Source organism: Elgaria multicarinata, chromosome 1 (assembly GCF_023053635.1).
Source record: "Elgaria multicarinata webbii isolate HBS135686 ecotype San Diego chromosome 1, rElgMul1.1.pri, whole genome shotgun sequence".
In the NCBI taxonomy this organism is placed as follows: Eukaryota; Metazoa; Chordata; class Lepidosauria; order Squamata; family Anguidae; genus Elgaria; species Elgaria multicarinata.
Window position 1 is genome coordinate 41,808,407 of NC_086171.1, and position 22,613 is coordinate 41,831,019.

At 43.9% G+C, this 22,613-nt stretch overlaps 1 protein-coding gene across 1 annotated transcript in view; it reads right to left on the reverse strand.

The window, feature by feature from the left end:
* Nucleotides 1-22,613, reverse strand: part of LOC134413436 (probable acyl-CoA dehydrogenase 6) — a 61,502-nt gene that overhangs the window by 8,744 nt on the left and 30,145 nt on the right. The window contains exons 3-8 of the mRNA XM_063147612.1: nucleotides 20,287-20,416; nucleotides 10,978-11,084; nucleotides 9,591-9,758; nucleotides 3,416-3,589; nucleotides 296-457; nucleotides 29-179 (exon numbers count right to left, since the gene is read on the reverse strand). Coding sequence (XP_063003682.1) covers nucleotides 29-179; nucleotides 296-457; nucleotides 3,416-3,589; nucleotides 9,591-9,758; nucleotides 10,978-11,084; nucleotides 20,287-20,416 — 892 coding nt within the window. The remainder of the gene's footprint in view (nucleotides 1-28; nucleotides 180-295; nucleotides 458-3,415; nucleotides 3,590-9,590; nucleotides 9,759-10,977; nucleotides 11,085-20,286; nucleotides 20,417-22,613) is intronic.

Genomic DNA, 22,613 nt, shown 5'->3' on the forward strand with positions numbered 1-22,613 from the left:
TATATTTGATCACAAGGCTTTCACTCACCTGTAGTATCTACTCACTAGCACCTCATTAGTGAACCCCATTCCTCCCCACAACTGGAGACAACTATCTGTTAGCTCTCGACATAGACGTCCTGCCTTTAGTTTAGCCATGGATGCAAATTTGGTCACATCATTGCCATGTATGTAGAGAGCTATAAAATAAGCACAAGTTATACATTAGGTTGCCTATCAGAATATCCGATTCTAGTCAAGTAAAAATGCATTTTTGTGTCAAACAAATAACTGAAGCAAACTTGGCAGCACTCACCAACAGCCCGATAAAGCAAAGAACGAAGGAGCTCAACCTCAGTCATTAATTCAGCCAGACGAAAATGCACTGACTGGTTATGAAGAATTGGCTGGTTGAATGCCTTGCGTTGGCGAGAATAATCAACAGTTTCTTGTATCACATTGTCTAGCATTGCCAAAGCTACAAGAATTTGAGAATGAAAGAGGAAAGTGAATTTACTTGATGCCTTCCCCTCCTCCTCCACCCCCACCCCCACCCCCGGGCCAAAAAAAGGTCAGAGATATTTCTAGCATTTATATGAATGACAAGACAGGAAAGATTCACGTCCCCTCGAAGTATGCAGAAATATGGGTCCTAGATAAACTCTGTCTAAAAATGTGTTGAAACGATCATGTGAATGGTTCAAAAGCACAACGAAGTCCTGATTTTTCAATTGGTCCACAGAGGTATGGATGAAATGGTAATGCATATGCTACAAAACTGTGGTTAAATAATGACTGCTTCAATCAGGCTGCTTCCTCATGGCTGTTCTTTATCTGATGGCCAGAAGGGAATCTGTGAACTGACACACTTGAAAAGCATTGTGTCTACAAGATGATTCAGGTTAATGCATTACGTTAACCATTTTGTGGTTAAACAGCATGGTTTAGTGTGTTGTCTGAACAGGGCCAGTGAAAGGATAAATGCAAGCTGCTTTTTTCCTTATATGTCTCCCTATAACTTTTAGTTGGCCTGTAACACACCAATTGACCCCAAAGAAGACAAGGTCATGTGTTTTTATGCCTTAGCTCTCTTCATGCAGCAATCACTTTCCCAATTTATTTATACCTGATTGGGGTTGGTTCCAAATTTAGGTGCATGCAACTGGACTGGTGGTGCAAGTCCCCTCCTCTTCATGGCAGCCCCTTCAGCCTCCTGAAAATGCTGTATGGAGGGTCAGGATCCTGCTGAATGGGGTGAGTTGTGGTGTGGGTGGGGGCACGGAGGGGCACCTCCTCTGAACGGAGCCATTCTATCATTGGGAAGCAGTTCCTGGGTCCAACCCACAATATTATGTTACCCAAAGTTCCCTATGAATCTCAAACAAATCCAAATCACAGACACTGCAAACACCAATTCATTCAATGTCTTAGTGATGAAAACTCTTCCAAATGCAAAGGGGGGATCTGTTTGACTTTCACCGATCCATTAGTTCCAAAGCAGCTAGAAAAAAATAATCCTTTGCTGAGCTCTAATTTTTATGTCACACAGGAGTTTTCAACTCAATCAATATTTCAAAAAATGACTCCTGGGCCTAATCTACACCAAGCAGGATATTGCACTATGAAAGTGGTATGAAAGTGGTATATAAAAGGCAGGAGCCACACCAGGCAGGATATCGTACTATGAAAGTGGTATATGGTATGTGTCAATGGCCCCCAACAGTTATCAGTGCACTTCAGTACTGCTATAAAGCAGTAGTGTGGCTCCTGCCTCTTATATACTGCTCTCATACCGCTTTCATAGTGGAATATCCTGCTTGGTGTAGATTAGGCCCTGGTGTTCCTGTGCCTCCTAGGAGGACTCTGTGAACATTTGACATCTATTGTCATTTTCTATTCCCCTGCTGCTTCCGCAGAGCAAATCTATGACTAAAAATATTTTCCCCCAGCTTTCAGATGAAAACGTCCCCAACCTTTAAACTTCCATTGCTTCCTTGCTATTTTATAGCTCATGTCATAAGTTTGTCTTTACGTTTTCACGGAACCTTTTAGCAGATTCCTAAAGGGCAGGCTGCTACTCAGATAAACAGAACCATGTTCCATTTCTCAAGCCCTTTCACCTTTTAGTCAGCAGAAACATAGTTGAGACTGGAGCTTCATTTGCCAACTGGACTCCCATTAAACTGCAGAGCCAAAACCAGAGCACTAATTTATTGTACTAATTATAAGAACATAAGTGATCTCTAAAATAAAATAATAAATCTGGCATTTCCAACAGGGACTTAAAAAAGAAAAAAGAAAAACCCAGCATGAAGAGTGTAAAACAGATGGTAACATTAGATGTATTACCACCACAATGTACTAAATACTCTAATAAAACAGGAAAAAGTTAAATTTTTATGGTCCTGAACAAAACAGAGGGTAAGATTAAAAAGGGTAAAATCATATCCCTTTAAATATGATTTTTAATATGAGAACCTTTCTATAACATTAGTATAAAATGGAACTTTTTTTGTTTTAAATACAGCTATATTCAGAAAGCCCCCACCCCAAAATGTACATCTGCTCTCTTCTTTTTCCATTTTGCCATTTGTGTGTGTGTGTCAATCTTTCATTTATGTATTTCCCAGGCAGGCGATGCCAAGACATATAAGGGAGCAACGTAAGAACTTCAGAACATGAAAAGGAGCGAATCTGATTTGGACCAAAGGCATATCTAGTCCAGCATTGTGCTCCCACAATGGCAAACCAGAAGCAAATTGGAAGCCTCCAAGCAGGACTTGGGCACAATAGCAACCCCCTGCCCCCATACACACTCATGTCCTATACCAACTGATATACAAAAACAAACTGCCTTTGCTACTGGAGATACTATACAGCCATCAGGACTAGTAGCCTTATCTTCCATGAATTTGTCTAATTCCCCTTTAAAGTCATCCAATTTAGTGGCCATCACTAAAATTGCAAATTGCACGGTTTAACTATGCACTGTTTTTACTACGCTTGTTGTAAGCACTGTTTGAAACAATAAAGCTTTATCTGTCTACTATGCACTGTGTGAAGAAGTAGTTCCTTTTATCTGTCCTGAATTTCCCACCGATCAGCTGCAATGGATGGTCTTGGGTTCTATCCGCTTTGTCCACACCATGCATCACTGAACACACCCCTATCATGTCACTCCCCCATCCCCTGCTAAACTAGAGAACCCCCAATGTCACCTTTGCTCATAGGGGACAAGATTCAGCTTCTGGATTATTTTGGCTGCCCTTTACTGCTGCTTTGCGTATGGATTAAAAGCTGCCCATTTCCAGCACGAAACTGGCTTTTAAAATGGCCGTTGGGATATGGCTGAGTTCTATCACCCAAAACAAACTTTGAAAGTTGTTATGTAAGCAATAAGCGTCAGCATTACCCAAATGTGTGGCTCATGACTTACTGCTGGCTGCTCCCCACATACGCTCCTCTTGGAATTGCAACATCTGGTACAAAAAGCCCATTCCTTCCTCCCCAATGAGGTATTTGCTGGGAACACGGACGTCTTCCAAAAAGATCTGGGCCGTGTCAGATGATCTCATGCCCATCTTGTCAATCTTCTTTGCAACCTGAACACCTAAAAATGAAGTTTCATGGAACAAGCAATAGGGAACAATTAGCCCCAACTGCAGTTGTGGTATTTTCTTAAGAGAGGCAGTTAGCATCAAGAATGCTTCATCACTATACGTATAACTGAGGCACTCACATCCATAACACGATAAAATGTTAACTTTAAGAAAACATACAAGTCTTAAAACCTCCAAATTAAGGTTAATGCTTCCATTTCCACCGTATCTATCTATTTTAAAATGGCACTGTCATTGTTAATTAGAAAATTAGAATTATCAAGGTTTTTAAAGGTCTTGCTTTTCATAATCCTGAAATATTAACAGTTTCCTAGTTAGAGTCAGCTGAATTTTAAACTTACTCTTGCCGCACTATTAGGTTTGCTTATAACTGTAGAATGTAAAAACTCCTTTCTTAAGCTATGAAGGCAACACAGAAGAGTTTTTTAAAAAAATTACAAGCAATGAGTGTGAAACCTTTTCAATTTTTCAGGATGTCATTCAAATATCTGAACATCTAAGTACTCTTTATTCACACCAAGAATATAATCCTGTGAGCAAATCCCTCCCAATGAAACACAGTGGGTTTATACTTGCTAAGGGTGTAATCCTATGCATGTTTAGACTGGGGGAGGGAGGGAATTCTACAACTCCCAGCATTCCCCATGGCTGGCTGGGGAATGTTGGAAATTGTAGGATTTTTTTCTGTTTGAACATGCATAGGACTTCACCCTGACACACTGCTTGTAAAATCCGTTATCCTGGGATTAACACCTGTCTGAACTCCAGCTTCTAGATTAGAAACAGAATCAGCATCTCTTGGAAAGATCAAGCGCTCTCAACTCCTTTCATTCCAGGGTAAATGATTGTTTTGTTTTTTTGGGGGAAAGCATCTGATGAAAAAGGAAAGGGTGGGGAAACAAGAACCCCCATCCCTGCATTTTTGTCTCTCTGGTGAATGGAGGTCAGAATTAAGTATATAAATGGTCTGATCCGAAAGACCACGTGGCCCAAGATAATCAGCAAAACAATGTTGTAAATTGTCCTGGAATCCCTTCTCTTTTTCAACAGGGCTTACCATGTTAGGACAAGCAGCTCAGGCACAGACTATACCCTATTATTATATTCCTTGCTCTAAAGCTATTAACCTTCATCCCATGCCAATTGCACCCCCAGTCCAGCTATTAGCCACAGAGGGGCAGCTAATACCACACTGAATGATTTGCATCAGGCAGCTGACATGGAAGGATAACAGCCCCCACCAGCCCCATTCCAAACTGGAGGGCCCCTGCAGCTTCTTTGAGAGCAACAAACATAGACGGGGGGGATCCCATCACAGATCTCCCATATAATGTCTGGCCTTTGGAAGCTTGAGTGTGTTATTAAGCTCAACTAGGGATGGGAGAACAAGGGATACTTGAGCTTTGCTGAAATTCTCCAAACATGACTTCAAAGCTTGGTTTGACTTGCCCCCGTTGTATTTTGGCTCATTCGATGGGGGAAAGTTGTACACGTTGCAGAAGTGCATATTTCAAAAGTTGTGAACATTTTGAAGAAGTTGCATATTTTTCAAGTGGACATTTTGCAAAGGCAAGTTTGGGAATTTGTGGATGTTTTCAGAGAACATGTGCTCCCTTTCGTGTTTAGAGTTGCGAATGGGGCATTTTGGGGTGATTTGTGAACTGAAATAATATTCTCATGCATCCCCATGTCAAACAGTTGGGTGGTTGTTTCTGCTGGGTGGATGTTCACATGGACACATGGCAAACAAGGACATGGTTGAAAACATCCCCAAATTCCTCGTGCATATAAATAAGAGGAACTACCTCTGAATCTTGATTACATAGGAAAGCCCTAGTGTGTTTCTCTAGTAGACAGAAATTATGAATAATCCTATGAAATGAAGTATTTTCGATTAGCAAATTTGGTGCGAGTCACCAATGGATCATGGAGTCAGAAATGCTTTGAAGGCTACCTGGTTAGAATTGCACACAATGTGCAATTCTACAGGAAGCAATCATTTCAGAGAATAGTGTGGGAGTCAGCTGAATTCAATTAGCTCCAAAAGCTGAAAGACAGATTTTTCCATGAATGAGAAGAATGCAAGGAAGAAATAATTCAGGATTACTGCCAATTTTTGAAAGAACATGTTGGCCTTCATCCTGTGTCCTGTTATGTCCAGACTTAGTTCTGGTGAAGTCAGTGGGTTGGATCCAGATTTCGTCATGCTTAGAGTAGACTCACTGAAATCAATGTAACTTAAATTAACAATGACTGACTTGTCTCATTGACTTGTCCAGAGGGAGAGGCGGGTAATAAATTATTATTATCTATCTATCTATCTATCTATCTATCTATCTATCTATCTATCTAAAATTCTTGGATATGCAGGTATGTTTCCGTGAAGATTCCAGCATTGCTAAGCAACCGCGGTCCCAGCCCCACTGTTACAGCTCAGCAACTCAAACGCACGTGGGGAGTGATGGGGGGAGGGAGGGCTGACGGTTGGGACTCTAAGACCCAGCGGCCAATCAGTGACCGAGCTGAGGCAGGCAAAAAAACCAAAAAACACCACTCTCCCCCACCCTGCCTCATCGCGTGCCCTTGTGCTCTTTTCCCGCTGTCTTCGCATTTGAGCCGGGAGCGGCTCTCCAGCTTTTGCCTCAGTGAGCAAGCGAGCGCCCGGGTGGGCGGGGCGAGTCGCCCTCTCTCAACCACGTCGCTCCCTCGCTCGGGCTGCCCTCCATCGCCCACTCACCTCATTCTAGCCTTTCTTACCACGTATTCCCCTCACACATAAAGACAACGGCGCTCGGCCTCTGCCTGCCACCGCCTTTCAAACACACGTTGGGCTCGGGCACACGCCTCTCGTGCCCTCGCTGCCTGCTGTTGGCTGGGAAGCACGCAGGCAGACGGATGCTGAGGTGGAGGAGCTTGAGAGGGAGGGGAAGAGGCAGCCCATCATCCGCCAATGGCCCTTCTGAGAAGGGAGCGGAAGGACGACGACGGTGGGGAAGTGGTGGCTTCTGCTCCCTGAGGGAAAGCCTTTGCCCAGTCGGCCTGAGGTGGTTGTATTCTTATGTTTGTTTAGCCCATCCCTGAGAGGGGACAACACCTATAAGCACAGTGCTTGCATTTTGCTTTTTTCATCTTCCCTCCCAATCCCTTTTCCTTTTGTCGCCTGTCTGTTCTATTGGAAGTCTGAGGGCAGAGACTGTCCCATAGTTTAATTTTTGTAAGTCGCTCTTGAAGCCTTTTTGCTTGTTGGGGGAGAGGGGTTAAAAATGCTGAGGAGGGAGTTAATAAAAATCAAAAACGCCACCAAAGCTTTTTGCCACCTCTTCCCTCTACCAATGGAGGCTGGTGGCTCCTATTTCAGTGGGGCTGTGAATCAGTTTTGGGTTTCAGACATAACTCTAAAAGAGCTCTCCAAAGTGCTGAGCCCTAATTCTCCCACAGTGCAGTCATCTAGTGCATCACAGAGTGAGGTCTAACGTAAACTGACAGCCAGTGTGGTGTTGGGATTAGACCTTGGGCTGCTTGCTGTCCCTCTGCCCAATCTACCTCATAAGATTGTTGTTTGTTGGAGTGGGGGAGAGAGAATGCTGCCTTGAGCTTCTTGGAGGAAAGGTAGTATATAAACACAACAAAATGAAATAATTTAAATACTGCATGAAGAAAATATTTTATGCGAGGGAACAATGAAAAACTGTGACCTGTCCCCAACCTGTCATTTGAGGTTCTGCAGTCTGGGGCTAATCACTTAAGATTGTGTTGCGTATTATTATTATTATTATTATTATTATTATTATTATTATTATTATTATTATTATTATTATTATTGTTATTTATTTGTATTCTGCCTTTTAAAATGGCTGAACTGTGTGAAAGAACTCTGAGCAGGTGGGGAGTGGTGGGGGGAGGGAGGGATGACGGTTGGGACTCTTTAAGACCCAGCGGCCAATCAGCGACTGAGCTGAGGCAAGAAAAAACAGCAACAAACCAACCACCTTCCCCCACCCCACCGCATCGCAGGCCCTCACACTCTTTTTCCGCTCTCTTCGCACTTGAGCCAGGAGTGGCTCTCCAGCCTTCGCCTCAGTGAGTGCGCGCCCGGGTGGGTGGGGCGAGCCACCCTCTCCCACCTGCGTCGCCCCCTCGCTCGGGCTGTCCTCTGTCGCCCGCTATATGACTGAATAAAGAAATAAAATGCAATGATATTTAATTAATAACCTTTAAGGTATGCTAGAACAGCGTATGTTACGCCAGGTACAGCTAGTTGTATTATTATTATTATTATTATTATTATTATTATTATTATTATTATTGGTCTACTTTAAGCATGACTAAGTCTGGATCCAACCAAATAAACTCAGCACACTCACATATTAAGGGAACTTAGTTAGGATATGCTATTCAAGGCGTGAGAGAGTTTTGTTGGCTTGTTTGTAATGGTAAAGAGCAGCTGATGAAAAAATAGTAAATAATGGTTAATAATGGTAAAATGCCTATAAAAATAAATAAAAATCAAGGGCAGTATTTGACCTATACAGCACCACAATTAGTGTAAATTCTGCTGTGCTAACATAAACGACCTCTAGTGCAAAGCCAATAGTGTTTGTTTGTGCGATGGGTTTTCTGGAGAAAACCGTTGTGTCAGCAACACTACTGATGTTGCCCTAGAGGTTGGTTATGATACTGCAACAAAATTTATGTTAGCAGTAGTGTCAAATAGGATACTGCCCCAAATGTTTCTGAGATGGTGGCCAGCACGGACATTGCACATGTTAGTCATAATAGCAACGGATGTGCTGTCTGGGTGTTTTCCCATAGGAAAAAAAATGGGGTTGGCTCTAGATTTAGTCACAGTTAAAGTAGATCCAATGAAATCAATGGGACTCAAATCAATAATGACTAACTTAATTCCCATTTATTTCAGTGGGTCTACTCTAAGTATGACTAAAACCTGGCTCGAATGTCTTGTGTATTCAATACAGGAAACACAACTATGGTCTTCTGCTGTGCAGAAATAGGCAACTACACAATTGGCCTTAAGATACTCTGGAACATCTGTCAATGGATGTCTTGAATTGAGTATCTGTCAGTAAATTTTGTCTATGGATGCTTGATAAACATTTTTCGGGGGTATCTTACCAGCACTTGTCTAAACCAAAAAAAAAAAGCAACAAAAGGTTGACAGGCTGTATCTGGCCCACCCCTAATCTTGTGCTCCTGCTAAGTGGTGATTGTAAGCCACTTGTTCCAGGAGAAAAGAGTAATGCAGTTTTGTTCTGTTCTCCTAGAGAAAGGGCTTTGTAAACTGCCTTCAAAACTTATGCTTTCTACCCCTGGCTTCAGCAATTTTCAAACCTTTTAAACCCATTCCAAGTTTAACAATGTTTTGGAAAGAAAAACAGCAATCACCAATGTTTTCAGTGGGCTGGGGGGGGAAACACTTTTTGCACTTTGCAAGATCTTGTTGGGTATAGTTCAAGAGCAAAAGAGAGAGAAAAACAGTCCTGGCTACAGCTTTAGTGGCCATCCTCCAAAATGAAGACACACCAGACTATTGTTCAGTTTTGTTTGGAAGTTTCAAAACATGTTTTTACAAGTATTATTTTTGTTCCCCTGTGGCAGCTTCTTAACCTATCTATTCCCATAGTGGGTTACAAATGAACACATCAGATATATTATCTAATAGATTTTAAATAATATATTTGAACCACACACACAAAAAAAGATGAGTGGCTGTCCATAAAATATTTGGTTGTTTTGCCCCATTTCTCATTCTTTCCTGCCCATGCTCTCAAATTGTGACATATTGTTTAGCCCCTCTTGGTTGGTTACTTTAAAAGAGCATGATCATTTCAAGGCAATTTGATTTTCATTCAGAGGAGGTGCCTGCTCCCCATGATGGGTTGGGGGTTTCCAAATCAGCATATCTTCCAGCCCTCCAAATTTAGGATACTACTATTGTAGGCTTTCTAACAGGGTTTAGCTTAGCTTCAATACCTGGTAGCTTCATCGGAAGACATAGAAGAGATTTATTTCTGTGGGGGTGGCCTTCGCTTGTGTTCGCCAGCAGGCACATCCAGTCAGCCTGACACCCAGAAGTAATCCACATTTTGCCACCATTGACAACATAGTCATCTCCTCTTCTTACAGCTTTCGTCTTGATGCCTTTTCAAAAGTAAACAAAGAAGTTCAGCAGATCCCCATCTGGAGGAAGGCATCCAAACATTTGGACAATGCCGGAAGAATACATTATATGGCGGAAATAGAGGTGGCAATCTGGTGCGGCCTTTTCCAAACTGTTGCCCTCCAAAGACTGCAACATACATAAGCTATGAAAGTGAGGTTATCCCTGTACAAATAGCTGGGCGACAAACCAAAGCTGGTAGAAATCAGTCTGTGCCTTTGAGGCCACCTGACCCTCAAATGACAAAGAAGGCTACAAGACACACACACACACACACAAGCTACGAACCTGCTCCTTCAGGAAACACAACCCCATCCAGAACAGGTTGAACACCCTTCGGTCAGAAGAATCACCCACTGACAGCATCTTGTCTGGATTCTGGATTGACCTTCAGTTTATTAGCCTTCATCCAGTCCATTGTTGAAGTGATCTAGTACATCCACAGCCTCATCCGATGAAGATGAGAATGAGAAATACAGATGTGTGTCATCAGTATGCTGATGACAACACACTCCAAAACTCCTGATGACCCCACTCAATGGTTGCATGTAGTTGTGGTATAGGATGGGGGACAAAACCAACCCCTGTGGAATCCCATACTGGAGAATCCACAGGGCTGAGCAATAATCCCCCAAGCACCACCTTTTGGAGGTGACCACCCAAGTAGAAGTGAAACCAGTGCTATTCAGTGCTTCTCACTCCTAACCCAGACAATCGCTCCAGAAGGATGCCATGGTCGATGACATTGAAAACCACTGAGAAATAAAGAGAATCAGCATGGGCACATTCCTCATTTCTCTCCCAATATAGGTGACCGAGGCTGTTTCCCTGCCAAACCCCAGCCTAACATGGGTTTTGGTATGGAAACAGATAATCTCATCCAAGAGCATCTGGAGCTAGTTGGCAACTACATGCTCAAGGACCTTGCCCAGGAAAGAAACATTTGTCACCAGTCTAAAGTTGCTAAGATCTTCTGGGTGCAGGGAGGGTTTCCTCAGGAGTGATTTCACCGCCACCAATTTCAGGTGGCCCAGGACCACTCCCTCTGACAAGGAGGCATTCATCACCTCCCTGGCCAGCCAGCTGTTTCCTCCCGGCCAGTTCTTTATACACCAAGAAGACCAAGGATCTACTAAGGAAGTGGTTGCTCAAACCTTATATGGTTTTACAAAATTCCCATGCACAGTCTTATTTACTTACTTGCAACATCTGAACCTGCCTCAGGTTCACTGACTCCTATGCAAGCCACGACATCTCCAGCTATAGTTGGGGCAAGGAACTCTCTTTTCAGCTCATCGGATCCAAATCTGCAATGTGATACAGTCAAACATGTTATTTGCTACACTTTTGAAGATTTCTGAAAAATAGTTGTATTACAAGATCCTTTCCCCATCCCACCTCTGCTGGGGTTTTTAAGGTGGGAAGTTAATGCTTTTATTTATGTCCTTTCAAAAAACAAAGGAAAAAGAGACACCTGCCATGAAAGGAATCTATAACCTTTCAAGAGGAGAGAAGCAAAACAAATCATTGGAGAAATAACAGTTGCCACTTGGCTGTGAAGCAAGTAAGAGAAGTGAAACACCCCATGGATTGTAGGCTGCCAAATAAATACCACATTTTTGCAGTATCTGGCAGGCATCTCCCCACAAAATCCACCACCATCACACATACACAAACCCAAGGGTACATTAAATCCCTTTTGAGCCATCCAGCATGACTGGTGGTTCACAAGTTATCACGGACTGTTCTAAAGCTGCTGCATACTTGATGGTTTGTCTCAAACATAAAAGAGTTCTACTTCTACCTGACTTACACTGGATCAACTGCACTGGTGGAAGTGGACTTCGCTGACCCCTCCTTCGTACAGCAGCCCCTCCAGACCCCTGAAAATGCTACACAGAGTCAGGAGGTCTTGCTGAATGGGGTGAGCTGTGGGGTGGGGTGGAGGAGGAAGGATCTCCAAAAATGAGGCTGAAGGACCGTCCACAAGTAGAACCCTTCCTCTCACGGAAGCTCCTCTTGCAGAAGACAGATCCTGGATCTAATCCTGAGTGCCCAAGGCTTTACATATCACTGGAGGTGGGCAAGAGGAAGAAATCTATTTTTCTCCATGAACATTTCCAGAGAGTAGTCTGGGAAAACATTATTGCTACTCACACGGATCCATCTCTTCACACAACTGAACTAAGTGCAAAAAACTACACCACTGTTCCATCCCATTCATTAAGGGTATACTCTGAAGGTTTATAAAGACTGCACCCATCATCTGTTGGCCCTATACTAATCCCAAATACTTCAACAGGACATCCCCCAGACAACTCCAGTTTGCTTAGATGATCACTATGCAAGAGGGGCTGATAATTTTTTTGAGGAAGAGCTACTGAAACAATGCTCCCACCCACCTCAATTGGTCGCCTTCCACCAGGAAGATGGTGGGCTGGCTCCAGTCTCTGGATGGCCTCCCAGAAACCCTGCGCTCCCTTCTTGGCGTCTGGATTACCTGACGCCATCCCCAAGGGAGGGAAACCGCAGGGTTTGAGAGGGAGGCAGCGCCAACCCGGTGCCATGAGGATACCCCCCCCCCCCAAGATGGGTTGAGAGCCTTCTTGGGAAGCAGAATCGTGCTTACAGAAGCCTCCCAGGAGTGTGACTCTGAAGCACCAAATTCAACAGCTAAAGGTGACTGTGGCAGAGTTGGGGGAGGGGTATGGCCCTCTGGTGGGTTCAGGGGAGGGGATGCAGGCTCACGACCCTCAGGTGTTGCACTGATGTATAGATTACTGAGGACTTGAAAGCGCCATCAAGTTTCATGCGGTAATTTCCAAACCCTAAATATTAACTCCAGAGCAAAAAATAAGTAAACCCAACTTGGTTGATTGGAGTTAAAGGAATTTGGGAGTCACAGTAGGACCCAAACATCTTTACAGCTAATAGATTCAGTCACCGTTCCTGCATATAAATTCTCTTGTAACTCAGGAAAATGCTTCCTTAATACCTCTTAAAGAGCAATCAATTTGCTTTCCTACAGATGGGATTCTCACTGCACCCAACAAAAACATGCCTAATGGATGCTTCATTCTGATTCAATGATGGCAGACACGCCATTCTCTTAAAATGTTGGTGGGTGGGGAACTTGATGGCACTCATTCTTCCTGCACACCTCACAGGGGGGGGGGGGAAGCATCGCAGAGCATTGTGCAACTGAATTAATTATAAAGTGAGGAAAGTTTCTAATTAGGACGGACACTTTATGACATATCGTTAGTGGAAAATTGTAGCTTCAAGGATGAACAGCTGCAGGTGGGTTCTTTACACTTCACGTCATTAAATCGCATGATGTGCGTCTCTTTTCAAGACCACATTCTAAATGCTCGATCACGTGACCCACTTCAAAGGAGACGGCGGGTCTTCTGGGACAAACAGCCGCAGTCGGAGCATAAGCGGAATGGCAATTCTTCTCAACTGTTAAGTAGGACTGATCAGCACGAATATCAAAAAGAGTCAATCTTGGAAGTCACATGCTCCAACTTTCCCTATTTACAGGGACCATCCTAATTTTTTGATGCATGTCCTGATGAATTCCAATCCAGGTTGGTCCCCATGTTTGCTTGAAGTTTTGTTTGTGTGCATTGCTCAAGTTGTCATTCTTCAGGGTTCAGCTTCCACCCCCGAATGTACAGTATGGGCTGAGTGGGTAATGGATGCATCTTCTTTCTTGTGTGCATCTGTGTCCATGCATGGGCATGAATGCTGCCGTTTTGGACACTGCATCTGCAGTCAGAATGGCATTTTCCAAGCCGATCTTTCTCCTAAAGGATCACTACCCTTTTGTCATTTCAATCAGTGGCAGTCAGATTACTGCAAGGTAAATGAATAAAGCAGGTAGGATAGAGTTTGTCCCAGTTTGTAGCAGGGAAGGAGGGGTGCTCAGGCCCTGATCCTCGGTATGACAATTAAGGTCTTACAAGCATCCCTCTTTTTAATCTATGAAAAGACGGAGCACATAGAAAGTTTGTTACCGTCTGTAAAATACACAGACTGACTTTCACACTTTCCTTATGATCAGGGGTGTTCTGGCCGCAGGGACCAGATTGCCTTTCAGGTCACACCCTTCTGGGGCTGATGGCATCAGGCCACGCTCCCTCTCCCAGCACTAGAGGAAGGCTGTTTCTCTAGTGCTGGGAGAAGGGGCATGGACTGATGGGGAAGCCCCATGGGCCAGATCTGTCTTAAGCGTCAGAAGTTCCCCATCCCTGTCTTTAATCTAAGTTGTCATTCTTCAGGGTTCAGCTTCCACCCCCGAATGTACAGTATGGGCTGAGTGGGTAATGGATGCATCTTCTTTCTTGTGTGCATCTGTGTCCATGCATGGGCATGAATGCTGCCATTTTGGACACTGCATCTGCAGTCAGAATGGCATTTTCCAAGCCGATCTTTCTCCTAAAGGATCACTACCCTTTTGTCATTTCAATCAGTGGCAGGCAGATTACTGCAGGGTAAATGAATAAAGCAGGTCGGATAGAGTTTGTCCCAGTTTGTAGCAGAGAAGGAGGGGTGCTCAGGCCCTGATCCTTGGTATGACAATTAAGGTCTTACAAGCATCCCTCTTTTTAATCTATGAAAAGATGGAGCACATAGAAAGTTTGTTACCGTCTGTAAAATACACAGACTGACTTTCACACTTTCCTTTGCTCAGGGGTGTTCTGGCCGCAGGGACCAGATTGCCTTTCAGGTCACACCCTTCTGGGGCTGATGGCATCAGGCCACGCTCCCTCTCCCAGCACTAGAGGAAGGCTCTGTTTCTCTAGTGCTGGGAGAAGGGGCATGGACTGATGGGGAAGCCCCATGGGCCAGATCTGTCTTAAGCATCAGAAGTTCCCCATCCCTGTCTTTAATCTAAGAAAATGTAAAGCATAAGAGACATTAAACATATATACACTTCCAGCATTCGCCTCAGGCGACAGATGCCAGGAGGCAGCAGCAAAGTGTTCAAGAAGAGACCTGTCTGCGACCCCTAAGTTAGCCTGTTTCCATCAGGTTCAATAGAGGACATTGTCCCACCATCAATGTTGAAGACAGATACATCTGCCAGTCTAGTCAGCTTTTGTACATGGTACAGGAGAGGATACCACCTTGTCCTTTGCCTGAGGCACCAAAACGTCTTGGGCCATCCCTGTGCACATCCCCTATAATATAAAAATGAATAGTTTACTTATTTGGGGCTGCTCTCAACTATGATGCTCCCCCTAGACTCGCTAAAGGAGTTACTTATTATGGTGACTAATTGTGCTCCTTATCGTGTCATCAGCTTCCAATATGCTTCCTAAAACAGCCTCTAGATTTTTTTATGGGGTGTCCTTAGGGACTTGACTCCAAGGACTCAGTCACTTGGTGTTGTTGTTGCTGGCAGTACATTTAGGAATTGCTTATAAATGGAAAAGAAATAATCTGCTTGCACTTGCTCAGTGGTACGCAAGGGTATGGAATTTAACCTTGAAGGGCAACTGAACAAGTTCAGATTTCTGATGCGTGAACACAACTGGACTCATTACTGGTAGTTTTTATGTTTCTTACATAAATAATCATACTTCAGGGCAGTGTTTCTCAAGTCAACAAAAAACCTTTCAGAAGACATGATTAATTCTATGAAGAACTCTCTGGATTTCAATGTTCAGTTTGGGCTATATTTGCACTGTATCTCCTGGTCTGCTTTGGGTGTATGTTTTTATTGTGTTTGGTTTATTCATATTATTTCTTTCAGAGCGGGTGGAATATATATATCCTCTAGTTTCAACCCACCACCACTTTTCCGGGGCAACCGTTTCTGGAAGGAGGCAGGTCAGAGCTTTCTCTAGGAAGTGCTAAGTCTCCTTTGGGTAAGCAGCGGGCCCCACCAGAGCAGCAAAATCAGAAGGGCATACTGCCTGCAGAAGAGAATTGGCAGGGCGGAAAGAAATTGGCGGGGGCAGAAGTACCCCATTGAATTCTGTCCCATAAATGCAACCACTCACTGCAGATCATGGTGTGCAGGAACCCCAAGAAGGATACAGGATAAGAAGGGATGCTAAACTGCTGAGCTGGCCACAATACTGAGGACAAGGGCGTCACCAGTTTAGGCTCTTATTTTTACACTTGCATGCCTGCATACATACCTATATATGTGTGCAAGGGGGGAAAGGCAGTCTTTGAAAGTCTGAAAACCTTCCCCTGAGTTTACATCACTTCCTCTGCACTGTAACCATTCGAGTTGTACAAATAGGACAGGTGACAAAATGGTGCAATGTATCCTCATCTCCCAGCACAGCACCTGTTCTCAATTTCCTTGAAAGACAGCTCTGCCCTCTGGGGTACTATAAGATGTAAGGAGCTCAAGCAGGGCATTTCTTCCCACCCACCCCCAGTTTTCCCGTTTATCTTTTCCAAGTGACACTCATCATTCTGAAGCTGCTGGGAACATAAGAGCAGCCATGCTGGATCAGACCAAGGGTCCATCTAGTCCAGCACTCTGTTCACACGGTGGCCAACCATCTGTCTGTTGGATCCTGGATTGGATCAGTTTTACTTTATTCCTGAGCTTTTAGTATGCCCAGTGACAGAAGACATGAAGAAGACATGAAGAAATACTTTTAAATGTCAAGGCCGCCAGTTGGACAATGCAATTATTGACATATTGGTGGCATGGGATGTTTAATCAATTAGTCAATTAGTGGCTGGGATGACTGTACAGTTTTTGCACTATATATATGGCTCTGTGTTGTGTATTATCCATCCATTATCATTACTGCTGTTATCAGATGTGATCGTTGTGAGTATATGTGTGTGCTGTAACTAATTTATTCAACCAACTTCTATCTCAGTAAAAGCTCTGTTTGTATCTTAACGAAGTCTTTGAACATTATTTGGGTCTTTGCTGCGTTTCTACTGAGAGAAGCGTCTAATACAACTTTGCTCATTCTTGAGTAGAGTTAACTTCCAACACTGTCAACCAGGGACCAGCAAAGCAGGACATGGTGCAACAGCACCCTTCCACCCAAGTTCCTCAGCAACTGGTGTATCTTTCTGCCTCAGATACTGTAGACGGCACATAGCCATCAGGACTAGTAGCATGCTCAGTCTTCATGGAGAGGACGTTGCCCCCTTAAAAACGTTACATATAGTACTTCTGCAAACCTCAGGGATTCCTAGCATGCTGATGCCTCCCCTTTATTTCTCTGTGGCCTTGTTTTAGTTCTACTTCTATTGGCACTGGAGTTTGCTATGCGGGGTGGGGTGATAAGCGGAGCTTTTGCTTTCCTTTGGAGAAATGAAATATCACAGAAAGTGCAGTAGAGTTCGCTTTTATGACACATGGGGAAGTATTCAATGCTAGCGGGACACAAAGCTAGTGCAACAGGAAGCTGGTGGACCTTGAAGCAACCAGAAATGAGTGGAAGCACTTGTTTATGTTATTTATTTATTTATTGTATTTATATCCTGCTTATTTTCGTTCAAGGATCCCAAGGCAGCATACATAATCCTCCTCCTCTCCATTTTTATCCTTGCAACAGTAGGCCGGGCTAAAAGTTTGAGGTAGGTTGGGCTGAGAGTCTGTGACTGTCTCAAAGTCACCCAATGAGCTTCTATCGCTGAGTGGGGACTAGAACACAGATCTCCCGAGTCTCAGTCCATCACTCTAACTACTACACCACACAGACTTTCTGAAACAGGGTAAATCAGCAGAGCTTGACAGCCGAACCCTTTGCCAAAATGAGCATTTCCATGAATTTCTGGGCTTGCTTTAAGAAGTGCTAGCTTCCTGTTGCGCCAGTGGTGGGTCCCGTGGGTACAGGAGAGCAAGCAGAGGCTCAGCAGAAGTACTGGATACTGCCCACACTTGCCAGTACACAAGTTCATAATAACGTCTCATGTCCCTCTATTGCCAAGAGAGTCTAAGATTTTTGCTGCAGAGACCTGTCTAATCATAATGTTACAAAGCCTTCCCCAAACGTTTTCAGACGTTTCTCCAATGGACACGCTGCCCAACACATCTGGAGAGTGCCAGATTGGGGAAGGCCAATGTAGGGTAAACAAGGCCAACATCCCTTTCCCACCTCTGCCCACCTCAACTGGAATAAACGCAGCAGATTCTCCCATTTCAAACAATATTTGTGGCACTTGTGCATTGACGTGACCAGTATTGAAGAGGCTGTCATTGCCACATTGTTGACAAACACTTCAAATGTGAGCTAACACATCGTGCGAGGATGAAACCATGCCTCAGTTATTTATCGATTTCTTTTAACCCACAGGGAAGAATGAAACAATAATAAAAACCTGTTCTGGGGACTGCCTTACATAGCCTTATTGCATAAAGCGGCCATTTTATCCTCTGCAGGCCAATAATTGGGAAACAATTCCACGCAGAACTATGACACCTGTATCCTACCAGTAGGTATCCTACCCCATGCCTATTTAAAGGTGGTGGCAGGGGAAGGGGGGGGGGGCTTCATACTGAATAAAGGATCAGAAAGTATCTACATCTGCAGCTTGTTCAGATACACTCAATTATGGTTTTAATTCAAATGGCAGTGAAGTTGGGGAAGGAGACAAAGTGTCTATCTAACTATAGGTCTCCATCTCTTGCATTATAAGCAACACCTATTTGTTTCCTTCACAACCCTGGTTTGTATACTTAGGACTTAAAACCACCCACCCACAGTATGACAATTCAACTTTAATATAGCTAAACCTAAAGCCACAGGCATCCTTGGCAGCAGATCACAGAAAGTGCAGACAGATTTGCCCTGACAAGGCAGCATAACCAGATCAGCCAGTACAAAGTGTTGGTTATTATCTTTAAAGCTCTATATGGTTTGGGTCCAGGCTACCTGTGGAATCGCCTTTTCCCGTACAATCTGCCCCGCACACTCAGGTTCTCTGGGAAGAATCTACTTCAGCTAGCAAAAACTAGATTAACAACTGTTACCCAGAGGACCTTCTCTTCTGCTGCCCCCAGATTGTGGAATGGCCTGCTGGAGGAGATTCGTCAACTTGACAGTCTTTTAGAGTTTAAAAAAGCAATAAAGACTGATCTATTCCGGCAGGCCTGTCCAGTGAAATTTTAGAATGTTTAAAGGATGTTTTAAGGATGTTTTAAAGATGTTTTAATCATGTGTGGTATGTTTTTAATCACTTTTTAATGTGTATTTTATATCATGTTTTTATACTGTTTGTTTTATACTTTGAATGGTTTTAGTTTTTGTGAACCGCCCAGGGAGCTTCGGCTATTGGGCAGTATAAAAATGCAATAAATAAATAAATAATGGAGGGCTGGTGGCTCTGATGTCAGTGGAACAGTGAATCTGCTCCAGGTTTCAATCACAACTCTAAAGGAATTATCCAAGGTAGTTCCTTTAGAGCTCTGATTTGTTCTGACTGAAATGCCCCACTGACATTGGAGCCACCAGCCTCTACTGGAGCCAGCAGAGCCACTTCAGGGGGAACCGAAAAGGAACAAAAATAAAACTGCCCACCTCTATCAAGTGGCCACACTTGGAATCCTGAGTACAATTCTGGTCGCTACACCACAAAAGGAATATTGTGGAGTAGAAACGGTGCAGAAAAGGCAACCAAAATGAGCAGGGGGCAGGAGAAAATATCCTACAAAGGAAAGTTATAATGCCTGGAGCTTTTTAGTCTAGTGGGGGGAAGGGCTATAAAGACATATAAAATTATGCATGATATAGAGAAAGTGGAGAGAGAGAGAGAAACGTAACCCGCTTCTGCAGGTCCTAAGAGGGCTCTCAGTCTTGAGTTTTCTTGCTGTCACATTGCAAGATAGGCAAGAAGGCACTTTCTCATCACAAGCCATACAGCATATTGTACTGGATGCATTACAATATAAGCAAGGGGATGTAATAACACATTGCTTTCCTTTAATGTTTCTATTTGATTTCATGGTTTTCCTGGGGGTTAAATTATCCCCTTGCTATAATCCAGTATGATAGGCCAGTAGTGTTATATCCCTCATGCCAAAATAATAGCAGCTTGCCTAAAGCAAAATATTGAACCAGGAAATCCCAGTTCATTTCAGCTCTCCTTTTGCTGGATTGTGGCAAACACGTATAAATAAAAACATTCCAGGTGAAAACACTGACAAGCCTCATCTGTACGGTTTTTATTTATTTATGTATTAAAGGGATTTCTATCCTACCTTTCACTAAATGATCTTAGGGTGGTACAACACCATACAATACAGATCCACTACTCCAAAACCAACAACAACACTTTTGATTAAAATGTATTAAAAATAGCTAGCCTTGTTTTTGTTTTGCTGTATTTACGTCCTGAAGTGAAACATATGTAACATTTAAATGAATGCATAAACCAATCTTATTTTCCCCCTCTCCCTTCATTTTGCATGGAGCTAGAATTTAATTTTTGTATGTTTCTAAGGATTTAGGACATTCTATTGTTTCCTATGGAACAAAATGAAGGGAAAGAGCCAAGGGATTTTCTTGGGAAAGTTACCTTGCCAGGGCAGGGGTAGCCATGTCGGTTTGCACTCCAATTGCCAGGGGAACACCGCCACATCGGATATGTCCCAATTCTTCTGCCACTGCAATGCTGTAGGAGAAGTCCAAGCCCAGGCCGCCATACTCTGGACATGAGAAATTAACTACCTTTATAATATTAACATTGTAACTTTGGGACTTGCTAGACCTACCTGTTAATCCGGAGAGGAGAAGGAGCGAGGCCGCGCTGCAGCTAGCGCGGGCCATCGTCCTTTTCTATACATAAGACACGATGGGGTAAGGGAAAGCCCGGTCGCGTCCTCCATTTTTTAAAAAACTTAAAGGGGCCATGTGCACAGGAGCACACCAACAATAAGGTAAGTCTTCTTTTTTAAAAAAGGTTCCCTGCTCCCCCCTGCCCCCGATTTCCCCCCACAATGTATGATGCCCCACCCCGCTCCCCGTCCGTCCGCCCGTCCGCTCGGCTCCCCACTCGCCCCCTCGCTCGCTCGCGCACCCCCTCGCTCGCCCATCCACCCCCCGCTCACCATGTCCACACACACACTGCTTGCCATGTCCACCCCCCCCCCGCTCACCTGTTCACACACCCCGCTCGCTCGCCCACTCGCCATGTCCAATGCCCCCTCCGGCCCCCGTCCATGATCTCTCCCCCCAGCCCGATGGACACAGCGCAGAGCACTGTGCCCAGTGCGAGGCTTCTCCCAGCTACTCGCAAGTAAGCGAACAGCCGGGAAAAGCCACGGAACTAACTAGACCTTCCGCAGCCCTGGGCTGAGCCCGGGGCTGCGGAAAAACCGGGCCACAAGCGGATCCGGTTATCCCGGGTCAAGGGAGGGTTTAGCCCGTCCTGACGCCGGGATCCCCTGTGCGTCGTCTGCACGCACAGCAGGGAGCCCAGGCCTTGCACCGGGCTAAGCCCTCGTCTAGGAAGGCCCCTAAAGTTATTGGGTAAAATCCAACGTAAGTTGTAGTGTGAGTAGACCTACTGAAATGAATGGGACTTATTTTAGCCATGACTCACTTAAGTCCCCATTCATTTCAATAGGTCTACTCTCAGTATGTGTTGGATTTTACCCATTGTGATGTGCCCTGAGCTCCTTCAGAGACTTCCTCCATTTCCTTTAAATGGCATCCTATTAAATGGGTTATGACTTCCCCAATCTGGTGCCCTGAGTAGACATGCAGAGTATGGAAGAGATGTATAATGAAATAATGGAGAAATTTATCTGAAAATATACAGCATTTATAAAGCCTTAACTAAGTATTATCTGGTGTGTACTGCCTCCCTCCTTTGTCTGCTTTCAAACTTTCCCACTTAATCGACATTTCTCTTTGTCATGAGTATAGTAGATGTATGAATGTTGGTTGAATGTATAAAAGGCTTTCAAATTCTGTAGTTCTTGAGTAGTAGGAACCTTTGGGGGGTTAAAATGACAACGGCTGCATTAAAGAGAGGTTGGGGTCTGGAAAATAAAAGGATAAATTGTTTCAAACAAAAATTTACTCGTTGACAAGTTAATAACAACGTAAAATTTAGAAAGAAACCTTTCTAATACATAATAGGCTAACCTCAAGCTGCTTTTCAGATGCAAATGCCAGAACTACTTGAAACCTGCCAATCATACCTCAAAGTCCCCAAAAGCAGGAGTAAAAGTCTGGGGGAAAATACAAATGTTAAAGATCTAATGTATAATATATGGACAAAATGAGGAGGCAGAGAATACTGTGAACCGCCCAGAGAGCTTTGGCTATTGGGTGGTATAAAAATGCAATAAATAAATAAATAATACTTCTGTCCTCTTAGCGATATGAAAGCCGGCTGGCAGACAATTCCCAGTTAAGGTACTCAGTGCCACGGACATCCTTTTGGATGTCATGACAGCCTCCATCAAAACAAGCTAGGAACTCCCCACCCACTCCCTTAACAACTCCCCACGGAAATTCTGCGATGTGTCTTAGTTATCTATGAAGTTTCTGAAAGAAGCACATGGAAACAACCTCCCCCTCAGCAAAAGCTGAGTTTTTACACTTTCCTGTTGCTTGTGCAATGGTTAGTGAATACAGCTGCTGGTGACAGTGTTAACTACATACCATCTAGTTCTCACCAGTGCTCCAGTGCTCAGGCAGGGGCGAACCCTGGATGATCCCAGGATAAATCCTTAGGTCTAGCTGTGGCCTTACTCTCAGCCTAAGCTACATCACAGGGTTATTGTGAGGCTAAAATGGAGAGGTGAAGGACCATGTAAGTTCCAAGAGGGGAAAAAGATGGGACATAAATGTAATAATAATAAATAAAAATAAATTTAAAAGATGTATGGAAGA